At 42.9% G+C, this 20,522-nt stretch overlaps 1 protein-coding gene across 18 annotated transcripts in view; it reads left to right on the plus strand.

The window, feature by feature from the left end:
• Myt1l (myelin transcription factor 1 like) overlaps positions 1–20,522 on the plus strand; it is a 409,971-nt gene that overhangs the window by 288,980 nt on the left and 100,469 nt on the right. For all 18 annotated transcript variants that reach the window (XM_076559626.1, XM_076559627.1, XM_016008078.3 and 15 more), the window contains one exon: positions 6,909–7,282. In XM_076559626.1, coding sequence (XP_076415741.1) covers positions 6,909–7,282 — 374 coding nt within the window. The remainder of the gene's footprint in view (positions 1–6,908; positions 7,283–20,522) is intronic.

A 20,522-nucleotide genomic window follows, 5' to 3' on the forward strand; every position in this document is an offset into this window, starting at 1 on the left:
TCCTGGGTCTTCTCCATCAATTTTTGGTACCTTCTACCAGGCTGGAAGGCCAGAGGTTGTCCTTTGCCCCTTCTCCTGATCACTTGAACATGGGTCTTGTTTATTCCATGCCCAAGCTAGGTGAGTTATGATTGATACCACTCCTCACATGTCTTTTACACCCCCTCCCATCCTATTTTGTTCTCTGCCAGTTCACTCCCATACTACAGGTGAGAAGTCATCACTGCAGTCAGTGTGAACATGGCCATGTTTGTCACTTTTTACTCTCTTGGGGCCTCTTCTGACCCCATCACCTGATCCTGACCAAGGAGGGCCAGAAGGCTAGTAACACCCCTACATGTCTATCTCACTACTCATGTTACAGCTCATAGTCCCTCTACCTCTGTCTTTCTGTGTCTGTCTGTCTCGGCCTTTCTCTGTGTCTGTCTCTGCCTCTCTCTGTCTCTGTCTCTCTATTTTTGTCTGTACCTACCCCTCTCTACTTTTCAATCTCTCTTCATTTGTCTTTGTTGTATTGGGCCCTCCCTGTGTCTGTCTCTGCCTCTCTGGGTCTGTCTGTCTCTGCTTCTCTTTATCTCTCTCTGTCTCTCTGTCTGTATCTGTCTGTCTTGGCCTCTCTTTGTTTGTCTACCTCTGTCTCTCTGTGTTTCTGCTATTCCCTCTTCCCCATAGTGCCTTCCTGTGAAGTACTCTACTTCCCTTCTCCGCAGACCTATCTACGCTGTCTCATGACATTAAAATCATGTGCACTGCTCAGGAAAACACTTCCTGAATAAATAAGCAGACAAACTCACTCAATCTTCATGCAGCAGATGCTTCCTGAATGCCTACTTATTATATAAAAGGCTTTATAGAGAAAGCACCATTGTTAATGGCCCTTATAATAACCCAGTAAGAAATCAGGGCAGGATTAGTAGATGTTAAAAATCAGAAATCCTGGCATGAACAGAGGGGAGTTATAAACTCTGACCAATGATGCCCAGGGGTGTGGCCCTAAGCAAACCTCTGTCCCTTCAAGAGGGCATCAAGAGTCCTGCCTCACAGGGTCATTGTGAGGGTCTAATAGTGATAAAGGTCTATAACCTCAGCTACTTGGGAGACAGAAACAAAGAGGTAGAGAATGAGTTCAAGGCCAGTAGGAGCCTATTATAGAGACCTGTGTCTCAAAACAACAACAAAAAGGTGAACTGGGAATGTAGCTCAGTAGAGTACTAATATGTGTGAGGCCCTGAGTTCTATCTATAGGACCATAAAAAACAAAGAAAACATTATTCACATATGCAGTAAGTGTTCCAGCAGTGACATTCTGGACTGAGGTGCAGAAAACACCACCTATGAGTGAAGTAAATGTTCTGCCAGTGACATTATAGACAGCTGCAGCTAGAACTCAGTATTTCAGGATTGTGTTACTTATGACAAAGTAACTACTAAGCTTAACACAATGAAAACACTATAAGCCACACAGGAAAAGGCTACCTGTGATCATAAAGAATGACTGGAGAGCTCTGAGCTAACGTAGCAGCCACTGGACACTTACTAAACACAGCTCCCATGAGATACCTGCATTCTATCCTCTCCTATCGGTGACTGTGGCAGAGACCATGGGCAAAGGAAAGGCTGCCAAGCTCATTTTCAGTTACACAGATTCTGCTCCTGTTTAGTACCTGTATAAGGAAAGCACATGTTTAAAACAAAACAAAAACAAACAAACAAAAACCAACTAAACATAACCCAGAATCCAGACTTGAAGAATTCTGTGTTTTACATACTCAAATCCATGGAGGGTAAACCATAGCAAGCAACCTCCAGAAGAGCCCACGACAGAACACAGAGAACCAGTCAAACAAAGATATATAAGTTTTTCAAAATTAAGGTACTCTGGGGGTGCCGGAGGCTGAGTTGGAGGAGAGTGCAGTAAGGTGTCTTCATGTGGCTACAGAGAGATTAAGACACAGAGCCCAGACACTGCTTCTGTTTAAGTGTTATTTCGCTTTCCTCTCTACTTTCCATTTTCTCTCTATCTCTGGACAGAGATGTTACACAGACTTTAAGGGCAGTTTGTTTGAATCAAGTCTAGAGCCTGACTCTGAGGTGAGGCTGCAACCATGATTATGCCTGGCGCCTGCATTAAGAACCACTTTATGGAGACACTATGGAAAAATTATAAAATTGTTTCAGTCAATGAAATACTATTGAACTACAGTGATGTTAGCAGTAAACATCTTTGCTAATTCCTTGATGTTTCAACCGTGTATTAAAAAAATATAAATGCAGTCGAATTGCAGTGTTCACATTGTATTTTATGTGAACTGATGGGACCAGAGGAGAGGAAGAGCAAATCGGCACACTACAAATGAATTTGTTCTCCAAGGACACACTTAGTTCTCAGGTGTGCAGTGCTTGGAGACCAGGAAGGAACCTTCAGTACATACCTAAGACCAAGTAACTGTTCTACCCCTCAGGTGTGGGTGTTTGGCCTGCTGGACACTCTTCACATGCTTTCCAGGACCAGTGGGTTTTTCTAAGTTTGCCTTCAAGAACCTTATGCTGCCTTCCAAATTCCAGGTCTCTTTACCATAGTCCATCCTCACCTTCATCTCCATGACATTCATTATTTCTTCACTTGCCTAGTATGCACTAAGCAATCCAGAGAGCATGCTAGACTCTCAAATGATATGAGATTGCTTCTCCTCACTGACCATGACCATATGATAACCATTAGCCCCATGTAGCACTGGATACTTGAAATATGGCTAGTAAAGCACAGAAATTGGACTTTCAGTTATCTTTAATTCAAAACCTGCATATGCTATGAGGCTACTGTGTTAGATGCTGCAACTCAGAAACTAAGGAATCAACAGATCCTTCTGTCATATCACTCTGGAGAACAAAAAAGGCATCATGTGACCTGTAACTCCACTAGGACATGGTACACTCTCATCCTTCACCAGCAAGGACATAGTGGATTGTCCCATGAGTGTTCATTGGCTATCTACCACCAGACAGGTTCCACTGGCCACTCAGAGAAGGCACACACCTGGTGAGGCTTCACCATGTGATTCAAATGATTAAAGAATGAGTCGATGAGTTTTATTTGAAATAGCAATTGCTCTTGGATAATCTCTGAAGTGGAACATGAGAAGAGAAGCCAAAGATATTAACTTTAGCCCTCAACCTGGATGGCTTCATGGATGCTTCAAGCACTCTGCCACGAATCCACTTGGTTTTTTCAATCTGAGGACATCCAAGAACTGTAATTTTGTTGTCATTTGGAAAGACATGAATGTGTTGATGGACACAGCTGTGATAATTCACAGTACTCCAAGTGCATAGGTGAGAATGAAACTTCTCTTCCTCCTCCCAAGCTGCCACCTATCAGCAGATGCAGCATCCATAAGACATGAGTTTGGCAGGACCCACACCCCAAATACAGTCCCAGGGCTTTTCCAGGTCTCTGGTGACCTGAGCAGCCTCCTGAGTCAGCTTCTAATATTGGGTAAAATGTGTCTGGACTCAGAATTTGTTATCACATAAAAGTGGACACCAGGAGCTGGCAGTTAGTGAGAGATGTCAAGGAATTTGCATATAACTGAGGTGAGACACTTTTCACTGTGTTTTAAGGACATAAAGAAACACCAGAGCAACAAACAAAATGAACTGGCAGGAGGTGTTAGTGTTTGAAGCCAGTGAATTCTACTGTTAACACACTGAACCCACTTTTTCCAAAAAGCAGTTCAAAATATAAGTAGGCTGGAAGACTAACGCATACACTTACATGGAATGTTCCAACAAGGAGAATGGTCATCCTAGGAAGTCTAAGTGACCTCACAAGTTAGGCTGTGAAGGTCTAGTACCACTCATCTTGTAGATGGATGAACATAGGCTCTGCCAGAGAGGCCAGGTGTGTCCAATTCAATGTTGGTGAGGCTCAAGGACCTTAGTACTCAGACCCTTGCATGCGGGTCCTATTACTAGCCTGGAGTTATCCTCAGTTCTTGACTTTTCAAATGAAAGAATTCAGCCAAGAGATATACATCGTTTAATTAGTTTATTTAGCAAAAAGGAGCTGAGGTAGTTCCCTTCAGACAGCTTAGAGAGGCCTGATGAGAGAGCTGGGATTTGTTATTTTTAAGAGACTATTTAGGACTATTTATGATACTAATATTTATAGAGGTAAGATGTCCCCCTTTTTCCTTCCAAGAGATAGTGAACCAGATATATCTCCCTTTTAGACTGTTTCTTCCCATGGTCCTCTTAAAATGCCCATAAGTATGTGAAAGCAACAATGTAAATGGTATTATAATAAACCCCGAATCTTTTGAGGCTGCAGACCCTTCTTTGGTATGCATATATGGCAACTGGGAACATCCTTGATACCTTGGTTTCTGATATATATATATATATATATATATATATATATATATATATATATATATATATACATATATATCTGAGGGTAGCTTCAAAGATGCTTAACCATAAGGGGACATCTGACCATAAGGAGACACAGCTGTCAAGATCCAACCACATGTCAGTGAGAGCGGAGGCCACTGTATACCATTCTGCAGCAAATACTGTCACAAACTGAGGACCTAATCAGGGCCAGGCACTGAACTCACCTCCTCATGTTGGTTTTTGCATTTTGTGACAAAGGTACCAGTGTGAGAGGGACACATTTTTAAATTTCAGCTGTGATTATGTGAGATACAAAGTTGAACCTCTGTACAAAATTACTCAACTGATAAGCCCTGCCACAGGTGAGCTCCATTCACCATGTTCCAGCACTGCATACTCTGCCATGCAGCCTGACTCCAGCACCCACCCTCACCTCTTTTCATGAGAGGTTGGTGCCTGTTACTACTATGGGGTCTCAGAGTGCAGAGGAGGCTCCCTCAGACTATAGTGTATAGTATCTCTGCAGTCAGCATCCTCCTTATCACCTGGCTCATTCCAATGCCTGAATGCCACACAGGCATCCCTTTACTGACCATCTCCATCTTCACTTCAGTTGTCATCCTAGCAGTTCCCCATGACCTTTCCAACACACAAAGCTGATGGCATCAGTAACTGCCTGCAAGAGCTCAGAAAGAGTCCCACAGTCAGCCCACTGAGTGGACCTGCCCCTGTCTGGCACACCATTATTTTCCTCTCTTGTCCTACTTCTCTCAGCTCCTTGGGGCTTGTGTTTCCGTTTTCTGAACTATATTGTGCTTTCTCTTACATCCATCCATATTGTTTGCAGATTCTTTTGATATGTATTCCAAGTGTCTTTTTTTCTGCCAGAAAAAGTTCTTCTACCCTTAAAAGTTCTTCCCAGCATAACTTCTCAAGGTCTTTCAGGCATTCGATCACCTGACCCTTAGATATGGTGTCCTCCACATATTGTATGAGAGGACACACGACCCCTAATTCATTCATTTGGTCTGAAATGGTTCAGTGCCATGATGTCCAAGTGTTTGGGTATATGGTATAGAAGAGTGAGAGATTAGAAAGGATACCACTGACATGTCAAAGTCACTACTGGACCTCATAGTCCTGGAGCAAAAAGCTCTGTCCCTTTGCATCAACATCTGCTAAATACCCATTGCATGGCACTGGATGGCCAAGATCTGTGATCATGTCATCATTCCTAGGTTCCAAACTGCATGTCTTAGTTAGGATTTTTATTGCTGTGAAGAGACACCATGACCACGGCAACTCTTCTAAAGGAAAACATTTAAGTGGGGCTGGCTTCCACAGACTTAGTTCACTGTTGTCATGGCAGGTGGCAATGGTGGCATACAGATGGACATGGTGCTGGAGAAGGAACTGAGAGTTCTACATCTTGATCCTCTGGCAAGGAAGCAACTGTGTTTCACACTGAGCATAGCTTTAGCGAAGGAGACCTCAAAGCTGACTCATACAGTGACACACTTCCTCCAACAAGGCCACACCTTCTCCAACAAACTAGACCTCCTAATACTACTACTCCCCATTGGGACCATTGTTCTTTCAAACCACTACACTGAGCCAGCCCAAGTCTGAAGGAATCTCCTATTGTACTGACCAGTGAAAGGGAAAGTCACGTGGCATTTTAAATACATGCATTATTTCCCATAGTATTTTTGTCACTCTCACTGATACTTATTCCTTGCAGTACATACAAGCTTTCCAGGAAGAAAAAAAAAAGAACAACTAAATAGGCAACATAATTTGGAGAATCATCTTTTCCCAGGGAAAGAATATAAAAGGTCAGCTTGGAGGGAGAGTCCGGCTCAAATTCATCTTGATTTAATGGCAACTGCCAGAAACCCCAAAGTCAATCTCTGGGGGCTGGGAATGGAATTGACATTATCCATCTGACATTATCACTGACAGTGACCAGCCTTTAAATGAGACAATACCTGCCATCAACATCTGTAGTTTGTCTGCTTTTAGTAGGTTTTCACATCTCAAGATACTATTCTGTCTTCAAAATATACAGAGCTAAGCATATCCAAGTGCTTTTAGAAGATACACATCTTATATTGGTGTACATAATATATATGTATGTAAATATCATGTGTGATATAGTAAAATATTTAGCAATTTGAATCTGAGCTTTCAACTGCCTGAGAAGCATCTGGAGGAAGGGTTTCATAGCCATCCTCCTGAACTAGGGTCTCCATGCCATTTGGAATCATAGTGATGGTGACCTAGAGGACTCTGATTACATGCTAATGGTAATTAGACAAATCAAGCTGTACTTCGATGTCATGTCATTCTCATTAGCAGAACTGTATATGAGAGAAGAGTAGTACCCTGCCCCTTTGCATTTGCATGATGACATTTATGCTCAAGCCCAAATATCTGCAAGGCATCCCATTGCTCTGATATTCAGGCAGTAATGTAAATCTCCTTCTCTGTCCTTTCTCTATTTTTTTTATCAGTGTATATGGTTGTCCCTTGGCTAAAAAAAGGAAAACGCAAGATAAACAGCCCCAAGAACCTGCTCCCAAGCGAAAACCATTTGCAGTGAAAGCAGATAGCTCCTCAGTAGATGAATGCTATGAGAGTGATGGTACTGAAGACATGGATGATAAGGAGGAAGATGAGGAAGAGGAGTTCTCTGAGGACAATGATGAGCAAGGGGATGAGGATGATGAAGATGAAGAGGTGGATCGGGAAGACGAGGAGGAGATTGAGGAGGAAGATGATGATGAAGATGATGATGATGATGATGATGGAGATGATGTAGAAGAGGAAGAAGAAGAGGAGGAGGAAGAAGAAGAAGAGGAAGAAGAGGAAGAGGAAGAAGAAAATGGTAATCTTTAAGTACTAACAAAGCTTAGACCATGATTTGGGGTCAGTTTTCTGCATGAGTTTTCTAGTGTTAATATCCTTGGCATCCTAACAATTCCAGGACTAAGATTTTTCAACACCAAATGGATAAACTACTTATGTGAACTTAAAAGTTTGTCCCAAATAATTCCTTTAAGTTATCTTTTAGGCTTCAGATTTCTGTCAAATTGTTATTTAGATTGGTTGCCATGGCAATTTGCTGAGCTATTTGTGGCATAATGTAGGAAGAAATCTGGTCTAGCATGTCTGGTGTTTAAGTTGTTCTGTCCGAGAGGTACTCAAGCATGGCTGTTGGCACAACCTTAGCCTCTGTACCTCCAGTGTGAGAGCTGAAGAGGTACATTCTGTCTGTTGATTGTCAAAGCTATACTTTGGTGATTGTCATGTGGCTGGGATAAAAAGAGATACTACTTAAAGGAAATGGTTGGTGGATTGGTTGTGCACTTCATATTTCAGATCCAGGTTTCTGGTCTGAGGCAGAATATGGTGAGTTGTTCAAGCAAAGTGCAAGCTTGCTGTGAAGTATATGGGTTGCTTCTATAATGCACTCCAGAGGATATATTTTTCTGTCCAGTTTTTACAAGACTCAAAATCATGATTTTTGAGCCTTATATTCTAGAAGGAAGTGGTTTTCTCATGATCCTAGATACAGCTTTTGTTGGCTTAGGGTTTTCCTCATAGAAATGTCAAAAATAATGATAACAGGATGAGAATACTTTTTTCTCACCCTTGTCCCTTGGGCTCAAAAAATCTTCAAGAATCTGAATTCTGAGACAGCTAATTTCCAGATACAAAGCCATTATCTCATCTATTGGAGAGAGTACATGTTTAGATCATGCAAATGAGCCAGGCATCACTACTCCTATGCTCAGGCATAAAATAACACACCTCATTCCAAAGCCATGGCCATTTGTGCTAGAAAGCATGAACTTTACTGGACAGTCCTACAGTGTTACAGAGGCTTAAAGTTGTTATGTTAATAATTTGCTACTCACATTTTTCCTAGGTTCTTTCTTATGGTATTACAGAACACTTAACAAGTTACATCATAGCTCATGCCAATAATTACTGTGAATGCTGTGTGAACCCAGTGTGCTGTGGATAAATGTACTGATGTCACTAATGAGCAGCTAAGAATTAACTCATAACCCTGTGTAATGAAATGTGTGAAAAGATGTAGAGGAGACCAGTTAAGCAAATATTTAGGGACACAGTATCAGCTGTGTGCAATTCTAAATGATATCTTTAGTTGTCAGTGCTGATGAGTGATTTGTATCTTGGCTGTGTGGCATCATTGCAATCATATAAAATACTCTCTTGCATATTCTCATCATGTTTGGGAAGCAGGAGACATTAATGTTCAGGGTTATGAACATTCGGTATGCACAAAAAGTCTTGTCCAAATTTAGAATCTGCTCCATTTTCTAAACTTAAGTGCTTCTGTTTTGTTTGCTTGGGGTCAGAATTTAGGTAACCTACCTTTTAAATATACAAAGTGACATGCTTGGAAGTACTCACAAGTCTTACTGAGGTGCATAACAATATGGCCACACTGGCTTGAGGTGTTCTGACTTAGCACCTAGATCCTGGGTGCATAATGAGCTCAGTAGCAAATCAGAACCAGGCAATTTTAGTTGGAGTGATCAAGCAACTGAACATAACCAGCAGACATAGGACAGAATCATCAAACTTCATAATAACTGCATAGGTCCCAGATTTTTAAGTATAAGGCACACCTGGCCTGGCACCCACTTAGGGATCCAGCACATGCTGAGTATAACCAGCTTGTGGAAGCAGAAACCTGTCAGAAGGGAGGAGGACAATCTCAGATATGTAGTCAGCCAATGAGGCACTGTTTTCAGAAGTCACAGCATCTGCTCCCCAGATAAGTCACCTACTAGGTGACTTAAAAGACCCATTGAATTACTGAGGAGGAGCTCAGCACATGATCTGCTGTGAGAATAGTTTGTGCGACCCCAGTGAGGCAAGTATGCCTTTGCAACACCCTTGATAGAAAGGAAGGCCCTTCACCCCCTTTCAAGCACCCTCTTATGTGCTACCTAGACCCAGGCACTGCTTTTTTTTTTGGTTTTTGTTTTTGTTTTTCGAGACAGGGTTTCTCTGTGTAGCTTTGCGCCTTTCCTGAGACTCACTTGGTAGCCCAGGCTGGCCTCGAACTCACAGAGATCCGCCTGGCTCTGCCTCCCGAGTGCTGGGATTAAAGGCGTGCGCCACCAATGCCCGGCAAGGCACTGCTCTTATGGAGGATCATCCCCGTGGTTCTGATTGTTGTGGGTGCTTTGGAGGTGATGCCAAAGGCTTGTTTGATTTCCCAAACCTTTGACCATCAACAAACTGCACTATCAACCCAGCTTTGTGAGTACAGTTCCTGGAGAATCCCTCAGAAGCTTCTGTAGTATGGAGAAGTCTCCACTGAAGAGCCTGTGAGCTAGTATTCTAAGACACAGTTTAACTAGCACCATACAGTGATGTCCCGGTGCTTTACATTCCAGGTATTTCAAACCTGCCAGGGCTGGGAATCTCCATCAAAGGAACTCCAGAGCTTTGTTGATAGAACAGCTATTCAACATGATCAGACTCTTATTTGTGTTTACATTGTTAAAATGAAGCTTTGAGAGACAGAAATCCATCAGTCTCCTATTTTCATATCCTCACTGTGCACACCCTATTTTTACCAGACTGTGGAAGTCAGTGCCCAAACTTGTCACAGGATAGCCCTACCACACATCTAGGAAGCACAGTGAATGCAAGATTCCTACAGTATGTGACAGTCACACTTTTTAGTGCTAGTCACTGTCCTGAGGTTTCGTCTCTATGTCCCTTAGTTGACTCATAGCCCCATCACAGGCTGAGGTGCAACCAATTCCTCTCAGGTTGGCAGTGCCTCATTCCTGCCATATAGGTACAGACTGTGACCTCAAGTGAGAAGCAAGAAAGACAGAGAGCTTCGAGTAGAGAACTTAAGCAGCCCATGCTTAAACCATAATTTGGATACAACTTGAACAGATACCATAGTGGAATAGACCATATTCAATGTGCAGAAATCAGGGCAGTGATATGGGAACAGGGAGAGAATCTGAACTGGCATCAGCCTGAGGACCAAGCATGAAGCCTCAGGTTATCTGTGCTGGTAACTGTGTCCACCCAGGAATCATTTTTTCTTGACTATAATTTGAAATGTGTTTACTTTGTTTCAGGTAAAACACATTTGCACAAATCATCAGATTATTATGAAAGGAGTCCACTGAATATAGAAGAAACATTATTTAGAACATGGGAATTAAGTATTTCGTTTCAAGGATCTTTGAGCATTGCAGTTACACATAAACTAAATGGCCCTGACACTGAATATCCTATGAGTACATGTATTTTAAAAAATTGTTATGTTTTATAATGTGGGCAAATCACAGGCTAGTCTTTTCCATAGTCTCATTTTCAAAATACATAGTGAAAAATGCACAGTAACTATCCAATTCCATACTTATTAAATAACAACTACCTATCCTAAAGGTGAGTTAGTCAGATTTAGCAGATTTGGCACATACTATGATTAAAGGTCTTTCAGGATCCCTATGATAAGAAATACAAATTTACTGCATAGATAATACATATAAGGTATGGTTTATTTTCACACTCCACCCACCAAAAAGAATAATCATTTAAAACATCATATGCAGATATACATATATGCATGTCCTTTTGAACTGAAGTTTCATCTCCCTATAGACAGGAAAGTGAATTCTCTGAGGAATGACTAGGCAGTGTGTGGTCTAGACTGAATAAGACCAAACTACTACCCTCCTTACTTTAAATTCTCTGCTTCAGCTACTGATAAAATGCTGGAGTTCCCAAGTGACATCTGCCTCTGGCATCTCAGAACTAAACACTGTGCCCTAAACACTGAACACTGCAAGACTGTCCCCAAAATCACTGTGTGAATCAATGCAGGTGCCCTTTCAGTTAGGGTTATCTGGCCTTTGTATCCCACATCAGTTAGCAGCCATGGGTGTGGTATCCTTGGCAAGCTCATTCTGAGGAGTAGATTGTTGTGAATTCTGATATTAAGAACCTTCTCTAATATGCTAGACAGTTGCTCAAGGCCAGGCAGAATGAAAACACATGGTGTGGAGGCAAAGTGGAGGGGGGGCTGCTTTTGTTAGAGCAATGTAGCTTCCTCTGCTGTCCCTGAAACAGCTGGGGCACTGGCAGTCCACACAGACAGATTCTGATGTGGGACCCTGTCCTCATAGTCCTTATCATGAAACAATAGATCTGTCCATGAGACTGCCTTTCCTGAGGTGATCCCACTCTTCAGTGAGTCCATTTCAAAGACCATACTATGTGAATTCCTCCTCACAGAAGCATCTTTCTAATTGTTAAGATTTCCTGGGGTATGTTTTCTTCCGCACAGTGATGTGTAAGGCCCCCAGTTGCACTCATGACCTGATCATGGGTGAGGTAGTGGCTGGTGTGGTCATGGGGGAAGAGGATAAAGGTGCTGAGCGGTCTGCACTGAGGCCCCACAACTCCCCAGTCAACCCTCAGGGTGCTGCTCTCCATATTGATTAGCCAATTATCCTTCTGTATCTTTCCCAGGGACAGGTCCCTGATGAGGGAAGCAAGCTGAAATGCAGACAGACTGTGAAAATCAGAATTAGCCAGCCAGTGTTCTACTGCAGTCAGCAGAAAAAGCAATGAGTTCTGAGACCAGAACAGCACAGAGATGATGTGTTTAGTATGCAAGGCTTCACCTGAGGAAGGCTGTGGTCACAGTTGGGAGAATGAATATAGTGGATTTTATCTTCTTAAAATTAACCTTCCCAATATACACAAAAGTCTTCTGTGGGGATACTGGGAATGCAAGTGCCCTGAGGTAGATGGTGCTGTGGCTTGAGAATAAGAAAGCCTTTAACCTCAAGTAAGATCTAACTGTCTGTCCATAAAAAAAAAAAAATTTAAAAATCCTGCTCCATGTCAACTAGTTTTTGCTTAATTATAAAATAAATTATATCAAATTTCATGAAGTTTGAATACCTTGAGGCAATTCAGAAAATGTAATGAAAGTGTAATGCTTCATACCCTTAAGATGCAAACATATGTGTGAAGTGCTAGAGGCTAGCCTTTTCTACAGTAATGAATCAGGGTGTCACACAGCTTGTTTTAAAGTCCACTGTAGAGAATCAGCAGTACATTTGGTGTGTCTTGTTCATTTAATTTTTACCCTAAATGCTGAGTGGTCACAGGGACGAGGGGCACTTGGGGTTAGGGAGGTGGAATCCTAGCTGTGCTCATGTCACTCATCTTGAGAAGGTCATCCAGCCTTTTAAGTTTCATTGTGAAATAAAACTCTCCTCTTCACTCTCTCCCTGTCTTGCCCTGCAACATAAAGTGGGCACAAGACACAAAAGAGCTTTACAAGTCTGAACTGTTCATAACTATGATGTTGCAGCCAAAGTCAAAAGTGACTATATGATAATATCCCTGCATTTAGTCAGGTCTACATCACTCTAGAACTATAGCTCTGCCTATCTGGAGCACTGACCCAGTCGTGCTGCAAGCCTGTTCTGCCCTGGGGACAATCAGTGCTCAGGACCATTAGCTCCAAAGTGGGAAGGGAGTGCCAGAAAGACAGGCAGTGAGTAACAGTGCTGTCTGCTAAGGCTACATCAGGACAAGGTGTCAGGATGCCTGACTGTAGTCTCAAACATGGTATGTGCTTCTTGTATACTCAAAGGGTACTGGGCTAGCTGAAGCTTTTGTTGGATTAGAGTTTTCTTTTCTTTTTTGTTTCAATAAAGAGTAAGTAAAGTAAGAAGGAACACACACACAGGCCAGAAAGAACACAACAAAGAATTGAGCTTTGCACATTGAAGTGGTGGCTTTGAGAATTCAGGCTGAAGACAGGAACACGTTTGGAGACTGAGGATTAGAAAACCTCTTATTACAGAGAAAAATAACATCTATAGGGTCCCTTAGAATTGAGTCAGGGATGAGGAAGGGAAGACCTAGAGGTCCCTCCCAACCTACCACACTTATGTAAAAAGCACACTTACCTCAGCCCTGCTCTGGAGACAGAAGAGCTAGGATACACTTCACGAGGATACACAGCTACACTGTGTGCTCTGTGGGCAAGCAATGCTCAAGACTGGCCAGTTAACATTAAAGAGAGGCAAACAGACAGGTGGTGAGGAACAGACACAGACAATGAATGGCCCGGCTGAGAGAAACAGATAGAGACAGGAGGACAGAAACAGGCAGAGGGCAAGGCGGACAGAGACACCGAGACAGAGGAAGAATTGGTCAATAAGTCACTGCCATCTGAAAGAGTTCATGGATGGAAGGATGTGGCTATCCTATTATTTTTAAATCCTCAAATCTACATAAGACAGTGCCCAAATGTCATTCAGAAGCTCCTCAAAACCTTATGAATAAATGAAATTTCATTCACATTCCATTAATTTAGTTCCCTAATGAATGAAAACTTTAAGAAAGAAACACAATTCACAGTTTCTAAGTTAAAAGTGACTTGGTTCCCTGGTAGAAATTGTTTTTTCTTTTAATCTACCTCATTGTGTTGCATAGGGAATTTTATTTTACGTACAACATGGACAACTAATAGGGGGCTACAGTTGGTAGGAAGCTTGCCTGGGATTTATGGACCCCTGAGTTCAGTGACTACCACCACAAAACATGGAAAGGGTGGTACAAGCCTGCTACCTCAGAACTCAGGAGGTAGAGGCAGGAGTTCAAGCAACCTATAGGCTGCTGTTTCCTATAGGAAGCCTCATTCCTTTCTTCCTTTATGCTGGTCTAGAGCCCTAGACTCAGTGTGCCTGAGAAGCAAGGATGCTGAGGGCTGGGTATTGTAGCTTCAGTGGCTCTGCCTGGCTGGTACCTGCCTCCCTCCCATGGTTCATAAGCTCTGCAGAAGAAACTTGTCAGCCTGGGAAAAGTCAGAGGAAGCAGCCATTAGCAAGTCTGGGACCCAGACCACTATGACTCAGGATACAAGATGCATGGCCAGTCTTATGACCTTGAATTAAAGCACTAGAAATTCTTGTTGAATGATTTCCCTCATCTGTAAGGCATAAAATGGTGTATGGACTGCAGAGAGCTATCAGAAACCACAGTGGGGGCCCTAGGAAATTACCACCTCCTAGAGCAAAGCTAGATAGTGGGATTAACTTCAGGTTGGTATTCCCAATACTCATGAGACACAACCACCCTCCCAGACTTCAGGAGAAGACATCTAAGATGGATGTCCTGACATTGTATGGACAGGCTCTGGCCATGTCCTCATCCTCTGTGCCCACTTCTTCACATACTACATTGGCCATGGGGATCTTGGCTTTTCTGGAGCCTTGTAAAACTGGAACTTACTGCTGCTTATACTCCTAGCCTCTGGCAAGGGTCTCCTTCCTCTTAAGAACTGGCCTCATCCTCCTGCTCTGGCTTCCTGTCTTGCCTATATTCCCATCCAGCTTTGTTTTTCTTCATAGCATGCAGCTGACATCACAGTGTATATTCACACTCTATCTATCTCTTCTGCATTTATCACCAACTATAACTCCTATGAATACAAGGATATGATCTTTTTGTTTCACTGTTGAGTTCTAAATGTGACTTAGAGATATGTGTTAATGTGGGTTATCCCCCATCCAGTATACCAGGATTGGCTTATGTAAAATGTGACAACCATAACATTTATCTTCAATTTGGTGAGAAGTCTGAGCTGATGCCCTTTTCCAAGGGCTCTATCTGTTTCTGTTTAATGAGGAATCCTGGAAGTGCCAGATTTAGTTGGGGTTGATGAATGGCTGCTAGAACTCCACAGGTATTGCTTTTAGTCAGCCTAGGTAGCCATTACTTTCTGTAACTCAGTTTCCTGGGTCAGACTATTTCTGTGAGAGGTATCTTCCAATGACCAACTGAGCTGCTAGCACCTTAGCATCTTGGGGAGTTTGGGAAACATCTAGCTTCTTCTTCCTTTAGGGGGAAAATATAAACTTTAAGACAGTGTCAGGAACCAGGATGATTTCTGAGCAGGTAACTCAGTGGGTTGTGTCACTCCAAGGAGGGTATCACAATAGGCAATTATGACCCAGTCTGTGTTCCCTCGGGACTAATTTGGTAAGAAATGCAAGATCATGTCAGACCTTGTTCAGGAGTAATAGAGGCATTGGCCATGCCATGAGTCAGATTGATTTATAAGGTTGGATTGACAACAAAGTGCACACAGCCATGGAATAAACAACAGCAAATACTGAGTGTGCTTATCTTCAGAAAAACAGCTCAAGTTTTCAATGTGCACACACTAGTAGCACTGAGAATAAATGAGAGTAGCCTTCAGAAAAGAAGCTGGAAATTCACTTGCAGCAACTGTGTGTGACACATCAAAACCATGTCCCAGGATTTAGCAGCAACATGGGAAGAAGCGGCTGTAGAGCAGATACAAAGGAGCTGGACCTCTGGAGATGGGAACTGCACCTGTGTTCAGGATTTTCCTGGCAGCTCCAGGGCTGCCATCCCTAGAAGTGTCCCCAGATATCTTCTGCTTGTCCCTCTGTCAACTCCTCTTTTCCTACAGGTGGAGATGGGGGACTCCTGAGGTGATAGAAGGTGGTCCTTGTTGAGTAGGATCAACCTGTATCCTAAGAAATTTTAGTCTTGAGAGGCAAAAGCTTCAAAAGTGGGACCCAGAAGCAGATGGCATCTTACCCTTCAATGATATTGTAAGAGACAGGATGGATTGTGCTGTAACCTTCTGAAACCCTTGAAAGGAGCCAAAAAGGAATCTGTAAATGTCTCATCTCTTATCCCCATTTATCCACACAGTTAATTTATGAGGAGGAATCACTACAAAAAGGTTCTATTTACATTTGTTTCTTAAAAGTCCCACCTAATGGGGGGGAGGGCTACCCACCACCCCCACATTTCTCCAGAGTGCTCTTGAGTAGAAGCAGCAGGAAATAGAAGGATTAGAGGGGGAAGAAACAGATAGGCAATTCAGGTAGCCTTGAGAGGGCCGGAACCTGTTCTACAGGCCTCAACTGTCTCTGCCCTAAGGTATTTACAGAAATGCCAAAGGGTGGGGCAAAAGACCTCCCCTGAGCACAGCTAAGTGCAGACCATCTCAGACACCTGCACTCAGGCCCGTGATCCAATCATCCTCTCTATGAAGACCTGCTGGATAAAGCCACTAGGAAACCTGAAAATGGGCTCCCACACCTAGCCATATAAACTTCACTGACTAGAGGAAATCAAATGCAAATATCAGTCATTCACTTTCAACAACTTTCAAGAGAAAGTGCATTTTCTTACTATCTGAAAACAAAACTCCGGTGTCTCTTTTCCTTCCATGGGTCTCTGCTTCAGGTGCCCCCCATCCTGAAGCACTTGCACCTCTTCTTCTTGGCACCCATTAAGCCCATGGGGCCTTCTTAAGGGCATTGTTCAGATAGAAACTACCACTTGGGGCTTTGTGGGTATAGAGAAAGGGTTGTGGTAGAAAAGCCCAAGTTTGGGGGTGAGTGTTTAAGATAATCCTGTTCTGCAAACCTCAGACAATCTACAAGTACTGAAAAGTAACCGACATATCTATAATGAAAAATCTGGAGATGATATAGAAAAATTGGGAGGAAGATGGAGACACTTGGCCACTCAGGGGGCATGCTGATGACCAATAGGGTACCTGCCTTTCTCCAAATGTGATTTGAGAACTTCCCCATGCTCAAGCAGTGAGAAGGATTTTAGTATCTTGATGTTAGTCCTTCTATGAATATAAAATGCTTCTTTCAACACCAGTAACAAGGCAAACAGGAACACTGTTAAGTAAGGTGTAATTAGGAAACAGGACAGTTGTGACTATGGTGGCCATAGTTAGCACCATCTGGCTATAATGATGTGTTCATGCCTCTCCATCCCACTCCCACCGTCCTTGCTGATCTAGAGGACTTTTATATGGAAAGGTGCCCTAGGGGTTGTCTAGCTCAGCTAAAGACCTGCTGATCTGTCCAGGAGGAAGGGGACTTGGAAGCAAGGTGCTAAGATCCTGGGGCTGAGTTCAGAGAAGTATGGCTTCCAGAATTTATTCTGCCCTCTGTTGTAGGGATGCCAAGAAGGTGGGCCCTGTCCCCTTGACTCAAGTCTGGGGGTTCTGAAAACAGCAGGATAGAGGACAGGTTTTCTCCTACCATCCAAGGAGATGCCACATGCGCTGCACAGTGTGACAAAGTAGCAGAAGGAAGAAGGCCAGAGAGGAGATGCATGGTGATCCTTGTCTGAAGAAGTGATGTGTGTGTGTTTGCGTGCACACACATGTGTTTCATGAGCTCTTAAGATTATTGTTAGCAGAACTATGGGCAGTCAGGATCTGCCCTCTGTTAGCCTCTTTAAGTGCATTTCACTTGCTTTCCTATCTCGCTTGGTTAGCCCAGGGCTGTCTTGACTATCCATCCAGAGTGTATGTAGGCCTTATCTAATTTTCTAATCTCTGGTGATGGCTACTCTTCATTTTCATTTTAGAATTTCCTAGGAGGCAGAATCTGGGTCTGTCTTTGAGAGTTTTCAGAGATGTTTAAAAAAAAAAAAAAAAAAAAAAGGAGGGAAGACCTACCAACCTACCATGAATGTGGGGCTGGGTACATCTCATAGGCTAGGTCCTGGACTAAATTAACAAAGGAAAACAAGCAAATGAAAATCCAGGTGAGTGCCAACATGCTTTGTTCTTTGCTTCCTAATTTGTGAAAGATCCTATCTGCATGCTTTCACCACTATGGACTCTACCAGCCTTCTCTTGCACAAAATACTGCATCACCTTAATTATGAAGTCAAAATTAATCTTCTTTCCTCACCTTGATTCCATCCAGTATTTGGTCACAGAAATGAGAAAAATAATACACCTTTTCAAACCAGAATGGATCTAAATTGCATTAGTCAAGACACTGGCCGGTGGCAGGCTAGCTTAGCTGACAACCTCAGCACAAGTCTCAAAGGCTAGTAATTGAAATCTGTCCCCAATTCATGATAGGCTAGAGAGGAGTATCAAAGAGAGAGAATGCCAGAAGACAGATGCTGAGAATAACAGTAGTCACCTGTGGTTGGGGGACATACAGCAGAAATCTGCCTCATCTGATGAGAAGGATCTGGGTATCTAGCTGCTAGTCTACACCAAGCCCACTGGGTTCCTCTTCCAAGAAGACTGCAGTTTGGTTGCTATGGAAACAAGCAGTGCAGAAGACTGGGAAAGCAATCATGCACAGCATCCCAGTATGGTCTCTCAGTTCTGTCACTTGAACACATGTGACTTGTGGCTGCCTTTCAGAAGTAGTAGCCACTGAAGAATCTTTCTTAGGGTCTCTACAAGGATCAAGAAGGACAAACAGATCTCTACCACCATAAGACAGGGCTTTGTATTCTTCTGAATTCTATTGACTACAGAGAGAGAGAGAGAGAGAGAGAGAGAGAGAGAGAGAGAGAGAGACAGAGAGAGAGAGACAGAGACAGAGAGAGAGACAGAGCGAGACAGAGACAGAGCGAGACAGAGAGAGAGACACAGAGCGAGACAGAGACAGAGCGAGACAGAGAGAGAGAGTGAGAAAGCTCTTTACTGAGCATAAGATGTGATTATCAAAAAAGTTATATCTCAGGCATGCTTTTTAGAGACAAACTACAGCAAAACCAGTGTATGAAGTTCCAGCCATTCTAGGAAAACCTCCCAACTATGTGATTCTGTCTGTGTAGCATAAAATCTTCCTAGTGGTCAGACTCAGAGGAGGTGAGTTATGGCAACAACATTTATAAAGCCTTCACAGGAATCAAAATCACTTGTATAACAGCAGTTAACAATGAGGTTGGTTGCCGCCTAATAATCTTGTGGGCAGATCTCCTGGACTCAGCCACAAAAGCACCTCTACCTTTAGGCTTATTTCCATCCTTTGGAAGTGGATCAACCCAAACTTCTCTGATTTCCATCCCCACATGAAAACTCTGGGATTCAGCAGGGAATACCAGGGCCTGGACAGGTTGAGAGGTGGTCTCTGGTCTCAGCCTGGCCCTGGGGCTCTGTGAGATGACAAATGCCAAACACAGTACTACAGAGGGAACACAGTATTCTATCTTCTCTACGCAGCCTGGTATTCGTGTTCCTACTGTTTATAACATAAACATGTGCATTTATTTTCTGGAAAAAATGCTTTGTTCATCACAAATACATCCTTCTTCTTTCAGAGAGCATTAATCACTAGACAGAAACAAGAAATACTGCCTTCTGAAAGTTTTGTGAGCTGGAATATTTACATCACATTTCTAGTCCCTGACTGGTATAGAAAATTCTAGACCATTTTCCAAAACCCATAGCTATGATGGAGTCTTTTCAATGCTAGCCTCAGCAGAAACACGACTAGGTGGTAAATTGTCTGAATATGGAAAACCAGACATTGAATTCTAAATGCTCACCATGACATTCTAGGCAAGACTGAGACACAGCATGTCTTTAGAATCTGTTTGCTGATGACTTGGAGCCGGTTTCCCTCCATTAGTCCACATAATTAGGAGCTGGCTTTAGGGGATGCCTTGAAATAGTTAAACACTGGTAACTTGGGGAATTCTATTCACCTGTGAGGATTTTGGCCCTAAATGTCATTTTCTCAGCCATATCCGTATTTGCTGCTGTCACTCATGAGGCCTTAAATGACACTGAGCATTATTAACTTAAAGAAATGGGAAAAAAAAGCAGCAGGCCCTGTCTTCATATGCATTCCCTACTGCCCATTTCCAGATGTCATCCTTGAAGAGGCGAGTTTCTCCAGGCATCTATGAGGGAAGAGAAAGTACTGGGAAAACATACCACCCATGCCAGGCATTTGAAATCCACAGTCTGTGTACCTCACTCTAGGGTTTGTAGGAACCTGCCAGGAAAGGCCAGGCAGATAATTATCCCTGCCTTACAGATGAGCTCATTATGACTCTTGAAAGGTCACTGTCCTCTCAAAATCACTAAGTAGCAAAAGAGTGATGGGACCAGTTGCGTAACTTGCAATTTCATATCTGCCTCACACGGCCACCAGAGCATCTGTAGTGTTCTCCCAGCTCACTTCCCTGTGAGAAGCAGGCATGCCGCACAGGCTGGAGAATGCCTGTCACTTTTCTGGCACTCAGGCAGGGAAGAGACCAATGCTGTC

This window comes from Peromyscus maniculatus, chromosome 22 (genome assembly GCF_049852395.1).
Source record: "Peromyscus maniculatus bairdii isolate BWxNUB_F1_BW_parent chromosome 22, HU_Pman_BW_mat_3.1, whole genome shotgun sequence".
Lineage (NCBI taxonomy): Eukaryota > Metazoa > Chordata > Mammalia > Rodentia > Cricetidae > Peromyscus > Peromyscus maniculatus.